Source organism: Microtus oregoni, unplaced genomic scaffold, assembly GCF_018167655.1.
Source record: "Microtus oregoni isolate MIOR12 unplaced genomic scaffold, Mior012 000013F_ref0000133, whole genome shotgun sequence".
Classification (NCBI taxonomy): domain Eukaryota; kingdom Metazoa; phylum Chordata; class Mammalia; order Rodentia; family Cricetidae; genus Microtus; species Microtus oregoni.
The window spans coordinates 34526520-34545440 of record NW_024543072.1 but is presented as its reverse complement, the minus strand read 5'-3'; the positions used below and the strand labels follow the sequence as shown (position 1 = coordinate 34545440).

Sequence of the window (18921 nt, the reverse complement as noted above, 5' to 3'; positions counted from 1 at the left end):
CAATGTATGAAGGTTTTAAGCTCTGGTGAAATTTATTTTTCACTTCTTGTGCTTTTGTGTTATTGAAATCACAGTCAAGTCCGATGTCATAAAAATTTCCATTTTCTTCTAAGAAGTTTATATTGTGCAAACAGAAAGAAAAAGGCAACAAACCAGATGTAAATAGTAAAAGCCACATGAAGATTGAAGACAAAGTACATTATTCTGAAAGGAAAAAGGACTAGCCACAAGAAGAAACTACAGAAGTTTATTGCCATTGAAACCTATAAATACGGCTCAGAAGAGTCAGACAGAAACAGTAGGTTTTGACACTAAAGTATATTTTGATTTGGCCAGATTTGCCTTTTGAAGATTTCTTTTTTTTTTATTTTTTGATGATAGATTTTTGTGAACATTTAAAGAACAATAAAAGGGCATCTTATGATACATTATATAATAATATATTACATAATATATGTAAATTAATGCATTACATTTCCCTAGAAACTCATCTTCCATCATTTTAACAAACTAGATACTCCTGTTGTACTGCACACGCCATTATGAGTCACTATTAGGAATCTGTTTCCTGTAGGTTGTCTATCTGCAACCATGCAGAAGACGGAGCACCTTGCAAAAAACAAACAGCATGGAACACTTTTGTTGTAGCTCAAAAAGACCTTTTTATTTTCCTAATATATTTGCTTGGTAAGATCCATCCCTTTACCCCAGTATTTGCGAAGGCGTCTTTTATACCCAAATATGCACAAAGAGAATGCTTCCTGTACCTCTAGCAAACATGCTCTCTGAAGGAATGGGTTTTTAGAGCCCCACACTGAACTGCGCTGCTGTATAGGAACACAGCTTTGCTGTGGGAATTCCCACCACCAGTGGCCTTTAAGTTACCCGCCCACTTGGGCATGGACTCTTATACTATATATGCTGATGTAAAGTGCGCAACCGGCCTCTTTTCGGCTGCGGGATTCGGTTGCTGTTCTTCACTCCAGCAGAGGATTGTGATCTCTGAGTCTACCCCTAAATAAATAACCCTCTATCATACTCAATTCTGAGCTAGTATGGGATTTCTTTTAAGCATCCTTCTTCACAGCACAGGCCACAGGAAAGGGATGGACGTGGCCATATCCAACGGACGGCTGTAATTTGCCTGATTTTGTTTTACGCACCAAAATGAAACCTGTTTATAGTTTATATAAAATATTTAACAAAAAGTAATAATTTAGGGCCTAAAAGAAAGTTACCAAATCCTTTTTAGCTTTTTAGCACAAACACTGTGAACTATCTGGGAAGTATTTTGTACTTTAAATATATCTACATAGCTTCACTTTTTTTTTTTTTTACCCTGAGACATTTCTTAAGAAAAATAATCTGGAATCCAGTCCATGAAATAGCTTTGTGGATATATATCATATAAAGATGAATTGTTTTTATTTCTAGCATAAGAACCCCAGTTCCCAAATAATGAATCTTGGGTATTAAGTACGCCTCCAATACATTACACACTAAAGAGCAATGAGTTCTCCCTTACAATGATTGCAACAATTGAAAGTTATATTTTCATATCTGGTATAGGGATGGAAACGCCCAATATTTTTCTTTGTAGTGAGTAATGTGGCTGGTGAGGATTCAGAAAACGGGTTGTCCGGCGAGCTTTCTGTACAGGTAACTGGATCCAAAATATGTAGAACCTAAGTCAAAAGAAGTCAGGTCAGACATATGTAGCATGTACTGTAAAGGCCTTGGGTTTCACTGGTAGGTAACTACTTATAAAGCTTCATTTTGTTTTATGGTGCTATAGCATCAAAAATAACATCTGAATGAATTTGAACTTATCCTTCTTCCAAAACACTGTAAATTCAGCAATGATGCCTACTTATGACATTAACCACCTTTATTTTAGTAACTACAAAACTAATACTCTTTCAAAGATCTCTATAGAAAGAATAAAAACAGAAAAATGAAGTTTTATGAGTTATACCTCACATGATATAAATTTTCAGTTTTAGCCAAAATGCACACACTGCCTCTCTTCCCCCTCATTCCATTGTTTAGAATGAGGATTGAACCTCCATTCATCTGTGGAAATGCTGCTTTTACTTACAGAAAAATAAATGACCCTTTCATTTCTCTTTTTAAAAATTATATAGACTATTTTATGCTAACAACTATGTTCACAATACTTTGTTCTCTCATTTCTTCCTTGGTCCTGACTTTTTCTGTTTCCTCTATTGAGACTCAAAACAGGTGGTCTTGGGTTAAAAAAAAAAAAAAGGTCCAATTACGCACAAGGATAACGTCCTTGGGTCACAGCTCTTAGTTCCCCAAATAATCATGATACAAGCAGAGCTGTTTCAAAGGACGCAGGCATGGCAATTGGCCCTCTCTCCCTCTGCTACAGCAGGGTGGGGCTTATAATGCTCATGGGCTTGCCTCCCTGCTCTCATGTGCCCGGACGTTCCCTCTTCTAAGTTAACAGCATCTCCCAGACACTGGAGCTCCTGACATCTGAAGCATCTTGACATCCTGGAAGAGCTTCCATGTAGCTTTAGGACTTCACTGTTAACTATACTCTACTTTTAAAATTCAGCTTTTAAACCTTTCATTTTTATGGAACTTAGTTAACTGTTAGATGGCAAGCAATGACAGAAGGAGTAATGTAGTTTATATTTGCAAGGAAAAGAATGGCTTCTAAGTATGGCATATGCCATGACATTGTGGGCTTTTAAAGCGAAAAAAAAATGCTAAGGGAATTCAATAGGAGACAGAGATATGGCGGAAAGTCTTCAAGATTTCGGCTTTAAGGTGACAGGGGTGAACTTTAAGCCTTGCAGAGATCCCGCGACACATCATGGAGGAAAGAAATGGGTGGGCATTAAAACAGGCGAAGGAAGAATGGAGACGAAGTTACTGCACTGATCTCTGCTCTAGAGGACAGCTCCTGAAGCAATGGGACCGGAAGGCATTCGAGGAGAAGGAATGCTGGTCTTGTTACAAGAGGGAATGCGGCAGCGTAAAGAAGCAGAACGAGCAGATCTCGACCCGGCCTGGAGCACACCCAACATTGCACAATGAAGCAGCGAGCAGAGAAGACAGGATGGCGGAGGTTAGTCACAGAAACCGGGGCAACAGGAGTGTTTCGTGAACGAGGGAAAAGCCAGCTACACTCAAAGATCTCGCCAGCAGCTGAGTAGACAGCGCCATAACCTCCCAGCAAAGAAACAGTAGGAAAGAACAAACAGGCTGTGAGTGGATTACTTGGTAGGCACTGGTTCTCTTAGTAAGTAGTTGAGCACCTACTATGTGTGACATCATACCAGCCCATGAGGAAACACAGTAAGACAGACTTTCCAGCTTTTAAGTAGTTTCAGAGAAAGAATCACACAGAACAACATGATACAAAAGCTATAGTTGATAAGAATATAAAATACACTGAAAGCTTGGACAATAAAGGTGACAGAAAATCGTTTAGGCAGGTGGAAGAGCATTGCATAGAAAGGGACATGAGAAAAACTGTCTATCTGTGAAATGAGAAGTGAATGGAACTTGGGAAGCGGCCCGAGAAGAAGGATGGAAAGATTATGCTACGTCTTCTAGGCTCCAGGAGACAATTCAGTCAGGGAGGCAGGAAGGGGAGCTGTCTGATGACTGTTGACATTTAGAAGACAACAGAGGATGGACGGCCTAGAGGCAGGGTAAATTACATGTGAGTACATATATGTATGCATTTTCTAAGACTCCTGGCTGCAATGGGAAGGTGATTTTCTCCCTAGAATAGAGTAGTGACATCATGAAATTGAAGGGTCAAGGAGGAATCTGCTCTAAGATCACACGCCTATTAACACGAGAAACACAGTGAGGCTCCACATTTCACAGCTCCCAAGGCCAAGCCAGCACAACAAGGAGCTTTCAGGAAGAGGTCAATAAAATCTCAGAGCTTAGAACACATTCCACAGCTCAAGGAAGAGAAAACATGTTACCTTTTCTGCCATTTTCTCAGCCGGGGTACTGACGAATTCTACTGCTGCTGGAATCTTCTTTTGATTGCTAGTGCCAACATTTCCCAGAAGATGAGCGTGCAGGGCTTCTGCCAACTTGTGGTTTGCAAGTGCCAGCCCTGCTGTGCTGTGGGGCTGTGTGTTAGGGGTGTGCGTCTGCTCTCTTCCCCACTGCAAGGAGACCAAGAGCTCCTCCAAAAACCTGCGCAGAACACACGTGAGCAATGACCACTAACGAAGACAAAATCTAAGAGCCAGAAAGAGGAAATAAGTGAACGACATATTTCAGAAGTCACTGAGTGCAAGCCTCATGCTGTCTGGTCACATAGGTCATAGGACAGAAGACACTTGCTAATCTATTACCACATTGCTGCCTGGAAATCATGACAACAAGTAGCATAGTTTAATGTAGTCATATGTGCTTGTTGTATATGGATGCTAATCAGTCTCCAAAATCTGGAGTTAACTATATTTGGTCACAATGTACTTTTTATATTGTTAGATTTGGTCCACTAACATTCAATAAGAAATTTTATCTATCTATCTATCTATCTATCTATCTATCTATCTATCTACCTATCTATCAGCTTTTCAAGACAGGGTTCCTCTGTGTAACAGTACCAGCTGTCCTGGAACTTGCTCTGTAGACCAGGCTGAACTCAAACTCACTGATATCTGCCTGCCTCTGCCTCCCAAGTGCTGGGATTAAAGATGTGTGCCATCACTGCATGGCACTATGAAGATTTTTACATCTATGTCCATTAAAGGTAGAAAGTCTACAGGCTTTTGCTTATGTCACTAGCTTGTTTTCATAAAGCTCACCCCCCAAAATGATTTGGAAATTGTTCTCTTTCCATCTATGCTCTAGAAGAACTTGTGTACAACTGTGCTGCTTTTTTCATTAGAAGTTTATTAGCATTCAGTGGATCCATCTAGGCTAGAATTTCCTTCCTTCAGTTTTTAACTACAAGCTCAACTGCTTTAATTGGCTAGAGCTGGTTAACTTATATGTCTGTTATTTTTATGATTTAATTTAAATTTTTTGTGTGTGTTGGGTGTGTGTACATAAGCGCAGGTTCCTAGAGAACCCAGAAGTTACCAGGAGTTATAAGCTGCCCACCATGGTGCTGAGAACTGAACTCAGGTCCTATGCAAGCGCAGCACACACTCTTAACTGCTGAACCATCCCAAGCCCTCACATACCTGTTTTTAAGTAAACTTTGGAAATATGTCTTAAGCTATCTAAACCATTGACTTAATTGGCTAGAGATATCAATAAGACTGCCTTATTATCTTTGCCATGTCTACTCAATCTATTGTGTGCAGTCTTTCATTCCCAATACTTAACGTGCCCTCTTTCCTCAGTGGATGGGATGAACTTTTTTGTCTTATTTATTTATTCTTCTCTTATACAATATGACCGCAGCCTCTCACTCCCCCAGCTCCTCCCAGTTCCACCACCATCACCTCCCAGATCTAGTGAGCCCCCATTTCCCTTCAGAAAAGAGCAGGCTTCTCAGAGATATCAACCAGATATGCATAACAAGATGAGGTAAGACTGGGCACAAACCTCCTATCAAAGATGGACAAGGCAGCCCAGTAGGAGGAAAAGGGTTCAAGAGCAGGCTAAAGAGTCAAAGACACACCCATTACCGCTAATGGTCCCACAAAGCCCAAGCTACACAGCCGCAGCACACATGCGGAGGACCTAGCACAGACCCAGGCAGGCTCCGGGACTGCCACTTCAGGCCTGGGCATTTCTTCTGGACATTTCTTAAGTTTATCTTTTTCAAAAAAGTTTCATCAAACTTTTGTTTTAGCTATCATTAGTACTCTCTCACTTCTGCTTAATTTGGGTTTAATTTGCTTTTTGTATTTCTTGGAGTAGTAAATTACTAAGGACACTTTTCTTATTTCCCCAAATAAACCTCCCTTTTTATCTTTAAAGACAGGATCTTACTCCATAGCCCAGACTGGCTTGGAATTCAGGAATTTCTGCCTCAGCCTCCTGAGTGAAGGGATTACAGGTACGCCCTATCACAGTCAGCCTGAAACAAGCACTTCCCTGGAAACACTGCCTTGATTGCCTCTCGCAAACTGCCACACTTTGATATGTTTTACTTTATTCTTTTCGTTTCCCATATAGCTGATAGAGAATTATTCAATTACATAAGAGCACAAAGACCTTTTAAAGAACACTGCCCAAATGTTTTATTATTATTTTAAATTTCAGCCTATTCTGGAACGTGAAGCTATGCAGACATGTTCCAATACTGCAAAAAGACTCAAAAGCTCTCCTGTGGGAGACACGGGTGTGTCACTTGGATTCTACCACACTACAGAAAGCCACCATGACCACACCAGGAACTGCTTTTGAAAGCAGAAACACTGTCACTCACAGATCTATTAATTCTTTTCCCTACTAGGAATGTAAGCTGCAGCCCCGGCTTTTCTGTTTCAGGGCTGTTTCCTTTTGAGGCATCTATTTTAGGGTGTGACTTACAGTACAGTCAATACGTTAAAGAATGGGGCCACACTGGAACAAACAATCCAATGGAACCTTTGAGGACAGTGAAACCTGCGGGGGACGACAGGAGAGTTCGGAACGCAAACAAGAGCCGTACTTGTGGGTAGAGACCATTTCCTGGCGAAACTGCTCCCGTTCACTCAGGAGATCCTGGATGGCGCTGTGGGCATCTCGGTTCTGACGCTGTAAAACTACTCTGAAGTTCGTTAATTCGTCCGCCATTACCCTGAAAAAGATGAAATCTCACACACAGTTCTCCCACAGCACACAGCGGTTAATCTACTACTACTCCGTGATGCCAGTTCCAACAGCCAGCACCAGGGTTAGCAGGTTCACACTGTCCGCAGCTCTAGCATTTTAACATGAGAGCATCTGCAGCGGGGTCAGCTGAAATATTCTAAAAATGATGGAAGAGTACCTAACTTTTTTTTTTTTTTTTTTTTTTGATTTTTCGAGACAGGGTTTCTCCGTAGCTTTTGGTTCCTGTCCTGGAACTAGCTCTTGTAGACCAGGCTGGCCTCGAACTCCCAGAGATCCGCCTGCCTCTGCCTCTTAAAGGCGTGCGCCACCACCGCCCGGCCTAACTTTTTTATATAGAGACTTGAACTTACACCAAGGCTACTCTAAATTGATCAGTTTAAGATGATTAGCTACACGCTTCTAACTATAAAGAACTGAAATGAAAAGAGAAAGTAAATGATTTCTCTCACTACTCAATTGTACTTTCAGAAAAATTCTGAAAACTTTTTATATAACAATGTAGTCTTCCCTCTGCCAAGCAGGCTCATTTTGTTTTTACAGTTAATAAAGTTTCTTATTTTTCCAACAAATAATTTAAATATATTTTCACATGAATGTGTTAAAAAATAAAAATATGAAATGTTTTCACTAGAAGGAAAACTTTATTACAAAGTTTTCTATACCTTGTTTTAAGAACTTAACAGGTTCTTAAAGAACAACTTGGAGGCCTTTGGCGCTTTGAGAGAAATCTCCAAATGATTTATTTTAATCGGCAGTTATTAAACACATGAAGTTCTGCTGCTGCGCACGGTATTCTGGGTAGTTTACTGTCAACCTGAGAGGAGGGAACCACAATTGAGAAGACTGTTCTGTAAGACTGTAAGCAAGCCTGTGGGAGCATTTCCTAGATTGATGCCCACTGTGGGCGGTGCCAGGTGGTCGGGGAGGTATAAGAAATCAGACTGAAAAAGCCATGAGGAGCAAGTCAATAGGCACCATACCTCCACGGCACTGACTTCCTGCCCCGACTTCCCTCAGTGATGGAGTGTGAACCCAAGATGCACAGCAGAGTTTCCCATGGGCCAGTGTGTTCAGAGGCCTGGACTATGTAGCTTTTTACATGTATCAGAGTTGCCTCACCAGATATGCCATGAAATGAAACAGTTTTCTCTCCCCTCCCCCTCTACCAGACAGGGGTTCACAAGTTTTTGGAGCCTGTCCCGGAACTAGCTCTTGTAGACCAGGCTGGCCTCAAACTCACAGAGATCCACCTGCCTCTGCCTCCCAAGTGCTGGGATTAAAGGCGTGCGCCACCACCGCCCAGCTCAGTTTTCTGTTTATATTTGGGGAGAAAGAAGTTGAGAAGCTCTTTATGTAGACAGAAGAGCTACGAGAAGAGAGCACACTGGGTGGAAGTGGGAACGAGGTTGCTTTCTCCGGGCAGGAGGGGAAGGGTCTACATCTGCCTTTTGTGACAGCGATATTTCCACATTGGATTTTACGGCTGTGTTCTGTTTACTGTAGTGAGTTTTTGAACGAAGGGGAACAAGAGACTGTGGCCTCCAGAAGGGAAGTGCCACATGTCAAATAATGTAGGAAATGCTCCGACAATCTTAAGTCAGAAATTTTCACTATTAGTTTGTTGTGAGTCAGAAGAGTGAGAGAACAAGCAATAGGAAAGGAAACAGCGTTTACGACGGGACAACACCTGCTTGCGAGGAACTTGCTTCTCCACACATCGCACTGTATTGACATCCGTTCCAACTGTTCGGAAAGCTGGGCTGTATTTCGACCTAGGGCTTCATTTTCTAAGATGAGCTGGTTCTTCTCCCGGGCTAGACGTTCAAAGTGATACTGCGGGTCATCTCCAACAGAAGCCACCAGCAACTTCTTTAACTCGCGGTTTATCTAGGACGAAAGAAGACAACCCAGATGATGGATAAGTTTAAGAAATGTCACTGACTTGATTGTAACAAAACTTATGACAGAGAATCTATGTCTGTGTCCTTTGGAGCCTATTCCAATGTGTTGGTTTTTGTCTTATATTTTATTCTATTATTCCTTAGAAGCCTGTTTCTTTTCTAATAAGACAGAAAAGGGTGAATACCAAAAGATGGGAGGGGAGAGGACCAGAAGAGGAACTTGGAGGAGTAGAGGGAGGGGAAACCATAATCAGGATATATTATGTGAAAAAAATCTATTTTCAATAAAAGGAGAAAATTAAGAGAAGAAAAATACCAGAAATAAGACAAAATAAAACTATATTGATAGTTATGCCGTTAAATCTGGAAAGTGTAATTATAGGTGTTACCATTTTTATTGTCTTTCTGAATTTTCTTTTTACTCTCTTAAAAATGGTGTGTGTGTGTGTGTGTGTGTGTGTGTGAATCCTGTTTCTTCCCCAGACCCCAAAACCCCAGCACTGATGTTCCAGTTGTGCATGGCTATGCCAGACTTTTCACATGGTGCTGAGGATTTGAACTCAGGTCCCCATGCTTGCATCGCACAATCATTCTTACCCACTAAGCCATCTCCCAGCCCCTTCTTTCTGAATCTTCTAAAATGTTTACAAATATATACCATTTTGTACTTAGAAATTAGCTAAATATATTAAAATATATTAAATATAAGTAAAAATTATTTAAATCTAAATTACATTTGGATAAGAACCACTAACACTGTGTGTTACACACTATCACCTTGCAAAAAGATGTAGTCTTGGGCTGGAGAGGGCTCGGGGGTAGAGCGGTCTCTATGAAGGCCTGGCAACCTGATCTGAGTTGAATCCTGCGAACCCAGGTGGGTTCCACAAAGTTCTTCTGACCTCCACACTTGTGAAGTGAAATGCATCCCTCCCTATACAGGGTGCGTGCACACACACACAAATATAAAAATGTAAAGTTTAACAGAGAAACAAGAGAAGGAAAAGGCAATTTTACTAAGCTTCAAAGGATAAAGTTACACAACTGAATGCTATACATTCTTATTAATTATTAATGAATACACAGTAACTTATTTCACACACCCCAAGTATCAGGCAAAAATACTTGGAATGAATTCTTCAAACAAGGGCTGCTACTTTGTCCGTGGCAATGACCGACTGGGTCAGTTTATGAACGTAACTTTTATAACTTAGAGGTGGTCTTAGGCAAAGAACGACTGGGTCCGTTTATGAACGTAACTTTTATAACTTAGAGGTGGTCTTAGGCAAAGACCGACTGGGTCCGTTTATGAACGTAACTTTTATAACTTAGAGGTGGTCTTAGGCAAAGACCGACTGGGTCCGTTTATGAACGTAACTTTTATAACTTAGAGGTGGTCTTGGCTAAGGCTCCTCGCACCTCCACTTGCACCACGCTTAGAGTCTGAGTTCCCACAGAAACTCTTTCTAGAGGCCCTATGGCAGAACGAGAAATTAAAGAGGAAGCATTTTAGAGGAATGACAACCCATGATCCATGGCATTTCTGAGAAAACACAGTTTTCTAGAAGGGGACTAAAAGGTCCGGAGGTAAAGATCAGAGCTCACCGCCGCTGCGGGCTGTGCTCACCTCCGTCTGCACTCGGAGCTGGTTGGAAAGGCCTTCTTTGTCCTGAAGCAGCCTCCTCTCAGAACTCTTGAGCTTTTCTATAATCTTCTTTGCCTCTGAGAGTTCCTTCCTGGGGTCTGGGGCTACCTCTGGCTGAGGGTGGAGTTCTTCTCGGTGAGAGCCTAGAGACTTAAGCTTTGCATTTTTGGTAGGGATATCGTGAGTGATGGCAGCTTTGGGAACAAATATCCTCACAGCTTCAACTTCCACTGCTTTTTCAGTGAGAATCTTTCCGAGCTGAAGGACTCCTGGGCTGTCTGAGGGAACTTTCTTACGAGGACTCTGAAGGACATGTTGATTTATGGGCTGGACTTCCGAGGTGACTTCAACAGACTTAGGGGGCTCCTCTGTTTCCATTCCATCTCCTGCTCCTCGGATTGGGGTCGAAGTAAGGATGCCTAAGGAAGAAGTCAAGCCAAGGACAATTTACCAAAAGAAATAAGAAAACGCCAAAACTACATGTTATGCAGTAGTTTCCTCCCCAACTGAAATACTCCCTTCTGCAGGAAAGCTCCATAAGCCAGAAGGCAAACAACTCAAAATAGCTCCAGGAAGTCCCTGAAAATGACCAGATCCACTAGGCCTCTCCACTCCTATAGTAAATGACAAAGGTTGACCACAGTCCCTAGTAGAAGAGCCAAGACCAGAGACGAGACAAGCGGCCTGGAAGAAGCAAAAGACCAGCCAGGCTGACTGGAGGAGGCTTACAACAACCAAGACACCTGGAGAGCACACTCCAACCTGCTGAGCAGCCGACAGGCTCTGCGTGTGCTCCAGTGATGTAGCTGTCTTCGAGGCATTTCCGCTCCTGGAAGTAAGCCTAATAAAACTCACTGGTTCCCTAGATGGACTATGGTGGTGTCTGCTCTTTGGTCTGTCATGGGCTCCCTATTGGAGGGAGTAGGTGGGTGGTGCATCTTCCCCATCAGAAGTCTTGCCAAACAACATTGCTTTGCCCTCTGTTCTAAACTATCAACACCAGAAGGAAGGGAAAAATTCAAGAGCAATTTCTAAAACATCGTGCGCCAACAAAGATGAATAACACTTACATGCTTCAAATTTCTAAGTAAATGGCTTTTTCCTTAGCAGAAAAATCCAAGAGAATTTGTTTCTGGCTACCAATATAATGCTAGAAAAATAACTTTCTTCTATTGATTTCTACATTGAAATATATGAAATGGAAATAGGAAGAGCCAGGCCATAGAGCAGGAATGTAATAAGGTCAAGCCCTATGTACTGTGTTAACTATAACCATAGCGATCAGCAATATGTACATGTGCTTGAAACTAACTCCCCTAAACCTCACTTTTATGACATTTACATTATCTTTCTGGCATCATATGTCCTGTGTGGTTTTCAATTGATTTTACAAGCATTATGACCCTAGTTAAATAAATGCCTTGTATGCTCTATTCAATAGACACATGAATAACGATGAATTCACAATGTACAGTAAGGACAAACAGACTAGTCAGTAGCAATGGTTATGATGATTAACTGTAAGAGGTTACACACAACAAACACAGTACCGGGCAAAAAATAAAGGCCAAATATTTTGTGAGACAGTGTGGACCACTGTCCTTAAGATGCTATCTAATATAGAAAATAGGGAACACACACACACAATAACATGGGTACGTGGGTGCTGGGACTTAGTGGTAGAGCACACACTTAATAAAAGTGATGTACTAATGAACAGATTTCTGACTGCACAACTTGTGAATTTTTTTTTAAATAAACTTCCAGTTGAATGTAATGGTGTATGCTTATAATTGGGCGTCTGAGGCAAGGACAGTAAGTTTGAAGGCAGCTAAGGTGGAGAGTAAGGGCCTGTCTCAAACAGAAAGAAAAAGACAATTAAAAAGCAGTGGTAGCACCGGTGAGAATTGGGCTAGAGCCCCAGCAGCACAAACTAAAGCCTTCCCGCCACCGAAAAAAATAGAAGAAACAAATATATAAGCACAGGACTTAGGGGTTTGAAGATCTGTATTGTTAAACAGCCTTTCAAACTCACTTCACTAATCAGCAGGTCTATTTTTTTGTGTCTTTAGATTTGCTTGGGTTTTGCATTTTCTTTTTTTTTTTTTATTTTATTTTTTTTTTTTTGGTTTTTCGAGACAGGGTTTCTCTGTGGTTTTGGAGCCTGTCCTGGAACTAGCTCTTGTAGACCAGGCTGGTCTCGAACTCACAGAGATCCGCCTGCCTCTGCCTCCCGAGTGCTGGGATTAAAGGCGTGCGCCACCACCGCCCGGCTGGGTTTTGCATTTTCAAAACCTAACATTTACAACAATACATTTTTTTAAATACAAGTAGAGTGTTGAGAACTGCAGTGGATAGAGCAAATATTCATTAAATGTCCTTTTATTTTGTTATTATCATTCTTTTATGAAATCTAATAAACTTTGGCTATTGATAATGGGGAGAAGGAATTATCATAAAACGTAATTCTGACTTTCATTCTCTTATGCTAGTGTTAAAATTACACCACTGGAATGTTATGTGATGTTTTAATCTTTTGGCTTTTTGAGGGGCCCACCACCCAGCTCCCACATAAATCACACACAGAAGCTTATTCTTAGTTATGAGTGCCCGGCCTTAGCTTAGCTTTTGTTTCTTGCCAGTTTTTCTTAAATTATCCCGATTACCTTTTGCCTCTGGACTTCTATCTTTCTCTATTTCTGTGTACCTTTCTTTACTTCTTTCTCCGTGGCTTGCTGTGCAGCTGGGTGGCTGGCCCCTGATGCCCTCTTCTCCTTATTCTTTTGCTCCTCCTCTTCCTCGTTTCTCCTTCTGTTAATACTCTCTGCCTCACAGCCCTGCCTTGTTCCTGCCTTAATATTGGCCACTCAGCACTTTATTGGATCATCAGATGGTTTAGACAGGCAAAGAAAGAATCACAGCTTCACAGAGTTAAACAAATGCAGCATAAACAAAAGCAACACACCTTAAAATAATATTCCCCAACAACACTGGACTATAAGACATTTCGTTTCACAGACTGGTTGTCGTTCTATTTGGTATGCATCAATATTCTGGACTTGAGTTATATCAAATAGAAGAACAGGAAGGCATTTGGGGGTGTAAACTGTATTCTATCTCACAAAATATTTTATATCAGGATAAAATCACGTTATTTCAATATGTGACACAAACTGAAACACCCTTGTGGCTTTGAGACTAATTTTTGACGTGATAAACAAAGGAAGACTTCCAAAAGAGAGACCAGGGTTTGGTGTTAAAGCCAGCTGGAAGAGAGTAGCACTTTACAAGGAGAATGCACACAAACCCTTTCAAAGTAAAGACCCAGTCCTGATGGAGGATGAGTGGAGACAGGGCCTTACTGTGCAGCGTAAGCTGGTCCTGAAGCTAATATGTAGCCCAGGCCAACCTTGACCTGGAGTTCTTCCTGCCTCCACCTCTTGGTACAGCACCATGGTTGACTTGTTTTCATATTCTTAAAATGTGGTTTGAGGTTTGTCTAATTTTATCGAATCTATTTCATTTTGTTAACTGTCTTGTTTCTGACGTTTAAGAACACAGAATCAGGTATTAACTATAAATTAGCAAGAACAATAACAAATTCGTCACTAAAGTCATACCATTCCAGCTCACTAAGATGTAGGTGTTATACTTTGGTTATGGTTCAAGTCAAAATGGATTCCTAGGCAAATCATAACATACATGATCTAAGGGATTAAACATCGTAATGTGAAGGAAAAATTAAAGTCCAGGAACTCCAAACAATAGAGATTCAAGGACAAACCACAAAAGCTGTTAAAAGGCAAAGAAACAATGTGTATTTGACAGATAATTCTTTTCAAACAAAACATGAAAAATTCTAGTGAAGAAGCTCAACCAACTTTCAATTCCAATTTCCTCTTCCCGCTGTTCTGCTTACCTAAGGACTCAAGGCTTGAGAAACCACTCATCAGATCTAGTCAGCGTGCATCTGGGAAGGCAGAGCCAGGGCCTGGCACTTCCTTACCATTCTGTCTTTCCCAGTGACACACATAGAAACCTTTATTACATATGCACTAGGCCCTGCAGAGTACAGCCATGAATAATTACATCCTTCAAGTTCCCAGACGAAGACCTATGGCAGCAGCTCTGTGACTGTGAATTACGATGACTACAGCAGAGTCTCAGTCCTTGCCCTGCATCCCCTGAAGGGAAGCAATCGGCATCCCTGTTACTCCTCCCTTACACCTGTGCTCGGGCACTGATCAGTTTAAACAGACCCAGGTTCATGGGCTTTTCATCCCGGCTTTCCCATGGGCTGATGAAATGCGAAGAAACAGCAAAATCACTAGTCCAACATTCTACATGGGCACTGGCAAACTTCTGCAGTGAAAGGCCAGAGAGAAACTACTTTAGGCTTTTGGGAGGTTGAGGTAAAACTGAAGACGGTCTCTAGGTACTTATCTGAGAAGGCAAGACAAATCGTTTTTAATGATGAAAGAAACTTTGGTTAAGTAGGTAATGAGAAATATAGAATTTGTTTTTACCCAGGATAATAACTGATTTACATGGGATTCCGTTACTGCTTATAATCATTAAACTAACTGCAAACTTTGTCAAGGGGTCTGAAGGCCACGGTTTATCAATTGTTGTTTCAGATTATGGAAGGAGAAGAGCATGGTTTAGAGGTCACCAGTGAACAAATACTTCCCTTATTAATGACAGTGTAACTCTATGAGGAGAGTACTTCAAGTCACATGACTGGGCACGAAAGAACCCTAAACTCCTGAGCCAAGACAATGGCCATCTGTGGTACCTACCACCTTAGTCCAGCCACAAACTTCCCCCTCTTTCTGTCTCTTGGAGCTTGAAGACTGCTGTAAGCACTATAGGATTCAGAAAAATCTGTTTCTTTTTCAAACTGGACTATTGGGAGCTATTTCAGTTACAGCTTCCTCCTACCAGCTCATTGCACCAGCCAACAAAATGTGCTTGCCATGAAAAAGAAAAATAAGCGCTTAATTAATGAAATTAATCCATCAACATATACCTAACTTCATTTAAACTGCTAGTAAAAAACTTTTAAGAACAACTAGTTTTTTTCCTCTACATTAAATCAATTCTTAGTGTACGGCAAGCAAGCAATCTACCACAGAGCTGTATCACAACCTTCATTTTACATTTTTTTTTTTTTTGAGACAGGATCTCACTAGCTTGCTCAGGAAAGCCTTGCACTGATGATGTAAGCTCAAAGAAGGTTGGACTTTGTGATCCTCCTGTCTCAGTCTCCCACGTAGATGGAATTACAAGCCTGGACTACCAGGCCAAGTTTTAATGTTTTTTTAAATGTCACCATTATTACCTAGTAAAGTTTACTTATTACGTTAGAGAAACATGCTATGGACAATCAGCTTAACGTGTATGAAGGTGATATCCAGACCTTACCTCTACTGGTTCTGGATAAAGAGTTGCCTGGTCAAATTTGTGTGTGCACTTACATATTATGTACGTCCTCTGGAGTTTCACAGTACACAATGGTGCTCTAACAGCACTGAGAAGTGCTAATATAACCAGTTCAACTGGGCATTTCCAAACTCAACTGCTCATAGATTCATTTTCACCCAATCTGTACGACACTATAGAGTTAAAATCAGATAACACTTTAGGACTTGAAACAATTTAAACATCTTACAATCTGGCTAAAAAAACTAAGTGTAATAGTTACAGTTTAAATGTAGAAAATCTATAATCTTACTGTTTAATTAAACTCTTTATTTTAGGTTTGCCTTTGAGATGAGCCCTAGCAGTGCTGACCCGCCCCTCCTACAATGGCAGTGCTGGTCCCGTTTGAGAGAAAGCTCTGCTGGTTCACTATGCAATCACATTTCTCTCCTGGGGCAGTTAAAGGAAATGTTGACGACTGGCAACATCAGATATGGGTATTCTTTTTCTCGGGCCATGTAGCACAAACATCTTTCTTCACTGACAGTAGTTAAATTATCGTAAGAACAGACCAAAGCGATGTTTACCTGCCTTACTATATAATCAAGATAAAATGAAATGATATAACAATGCTTTTAACTTTAATCCTCATTACAAACAACAAAAACAATTTCATTACCCAGGAGCCTTTCATGGCACGGTTTTAATAAGTAATCATAATACTGTCTTTAGTTTTGCTTTTGGCCAGGTGTCTTAGTTGCTTTCACAATGGCTGGCCATCATTGAATTGTTCCTATTGCCGTTCATTCCCAGGCTATAACTTTCACAGTCTTCCACCTGCTCATTCTAACGCTACACAACTCTTCCAGCAATGCAGTCTGTTGTGTCCCGACAAATTAGATGTAGTTATTTATTGGCATGATCTTTGCCTCCTGTCTCCTCTGAGAGAGAAGAGTACAGCTAGAAATTGTGTCCTACAAAGTTCCTTTCTGGAGACCTGTTGCTGGCAGAACTCGAGATACCCACGGAGTACACTTTGGGATATGCATTGACTCTGGCCTCTACATAAATGATAAAGGACTATAGAGTCTGAATTATAAGAAATGTGATCTAAGATAGTGACAGATTTGTAAACTGTTTCTATAACTAATCAGTCACTGAGGCTCTGAGAGTAGGAGGCAGAAGGTTTAAAAATATTGATATTGGGGGTTGGCGAGGTGGCTCAGTGGTTAAGGACACCTGTTGCTCTTTCTAAAGATTGGGGTTTGGTTTTCAGCATCCACAGATGGCTTACCATCATTTGTAACTCCAGTCCCAGTGGATCTGATGCCCTCTTTTGGGCTCTATATGTACCATGTATACTTGTGGTGCACATACGTACATATGACAAAACACTCATACATATAAATTTTAAAAAGAGATTTAAGAGCTCAAACAGAGCGGAGACTGAAAAGGAAACAAGACACAACCAGAGCAGCCCTGGAGAAGGATCTGCTTCACTGCTAGAGAAGTAACAATGAACGGGCACAGTTTGCTATGGAGCAGCTTGGTCTGTAGCTAGTTCGTAATTAAAACTGTTAATTTAACTCCAAACATCCAGAGATATGGTTACTACACTAGACAGTGAAGAGCTACAATGTATGCCAAAAATAAAAGTGACATCATGGAAGTCATGGAAGAATTTCAAAAGAGATAGAACGATCAGTGGCACATTACATGTTACAGAGACGCAAAGCGAAATGGGTCTGGAAAGTGACTACTGTATACACCGGGCACAATGGGGAGAACAGGACCCTGGATTTCCATCATGTTAAAGTCCTAGCCTCTGTGTAGCCAGTTTTGGAAACATTATCTTTGTAAATAACTAAGATAAACTAGTTAGGATCCACTATCTCTGCCATGAAGAGATCCGAAACACAATAATTCTCATGGACTCTATCCACTTAGTCACCTGTCTAAAGAATCCCCAAAAGGCTGACACGTCTTTAATCCAGCACTTGGGAGGGGCATGTGGATACCTGTATGTTGGAAGTCATCGAGTTCCAGGACGGCCAGGGCTACACAGAAAAACCCTGTTTTGAACACCCCTGCCCTCTCCCAAATAAAACCCCCCAAACCAAAACCCAAAACCAAACCAATTATTGTCAAAACCAGGAACACTTACCTTTGGTTTCCAAGCTTTTAAGGGCAGCCATTTTTCCTGTAACTAACGAAAATGCACTCCAAGACTGTCCTAGAAATGGATACATATTAAAGAATTAAAGCAATACCAATATATTCGATGGGTGCCTCTACTTTAACAGTTATATTTTAATTGTTTCTGCCTTCAGTGCCCATACATTTAGAAACGGAGCCATTCTTCATTATCTCCTTTTGACAGCAGTACTATCTATCTACGAAATACTGGGAAATTAGGTATATGTTTATATATTATTCTTTAGAGTCTAGACTGCAGAGTGGGTGACAAGTGACTTCAACACACGTCCGCAAAGCTGAGTACATACGACTCAGTACACTATCTAACTTCCTGAACATCACAAATCCTTGCTCTGAAAACTTATCCCAAGACTCTACCGCAGAGCAAACCGAGATCAAAATTGTCAGAAACTTCGAGTGTCGCTGTCTAAAAGTACCGGGTGAAGGTGTCGGAAAGCATGGGTGCTGAGTTTAAAAGGGGGACGGGGTGGAAGCATCAAGACTGTCAGCCTCATTCCCGAGGAGGAGGAGGATCCCAACTTTGTCCCTGTCAGAAGAAACCTTCCCAGGACGATCTTTAAATCCAAAACGAATGGCCGCCGAGCTCCAACCCAGACCTTCTCCCCACCGCGCCTGTCACAGAGGCCGGCTCCAGGATTCACCTCTGATGCTCTTATTTCAGTGTTCCCCGAACAGGCTCTCCTCCCTCAGCAGCCGGCTAACTTGTAAACTCTGGCATTCGGAAGCCAACCCGCCCAGGCCTTCCGGACATCTAACTACTGGCTCACTCTGATCACTTCCTATTACTCAGGGTTCCGCTTCCGGAATGCTCTCCTCAAGGAGAAGGACCAACAGTCCGTGCTGTGTTTTAAAAAAAAAAAAAAATGCAGAAATACAGAGTCTACTGTATATCGACTCAGTAAGTGAAAAGTGAAAAGCGAAAAGATGTTTACTTAAAAAAAGAAGGAAAAAAAATAT

General features: G+C 41.3%; 1 protein-coding gene across 1 annotated transcript; it reads right to left on the bottom strand.

Annotated features, from left to right (window-relative positions):
* Nucleotides 1-229: 229 nt before the first annotated feature.
* Blzf1 (basic leucine zipper nuclear factor 1) lies at nt 230-18733 on the bottom strand. The gene is made up of 7 exons (XM_041663085.1): nt 18606-18733; nt 17912-17980; nt 10309-10745; nt 8468-8667; nt 6617-6745; nt 3975-4194; nt 230-1685 (listed from the first exon to the last, which is right to left on the bottom strand). Exons 2-7 carry the CDS (start codon nt 17940-17942, stop codon nt 1500-1502), a joined length of 1203 nt encoding a protein of 400 aa, XP_041519019.1. The 5' UTR covers nt 17943-17980; nt 18606-18733; the 3' UTR covers nt 230-1499.
* Between the last annotated feature and the right edge of the window lie 188 nt (nt 18734-18921).

Bases quoted from the DNA above. Each gene is read 5' to 3' on its own strand.
- Blzf1 (XM_041663085.1), bottom strand. From the start codon at position 17,942: ATGGCTGCCCTTAAAAGCTTGGAAACCAAAG. The intron at 6,746-8,467 runs GTGTTGTCCCGT...CATCTTTTTCAG, and splicing joins AGCAAGTTCCTCGCAAGCAG to GGTAATGGCGGACGAATTAA. The intron at 1,686-3,974 runs GTAACATGTTTT...CTTTTGACTTAG, and splicing joins CTGAGAAAATGGCAGAAAAG to GTTCTACATATTTTGGATCC.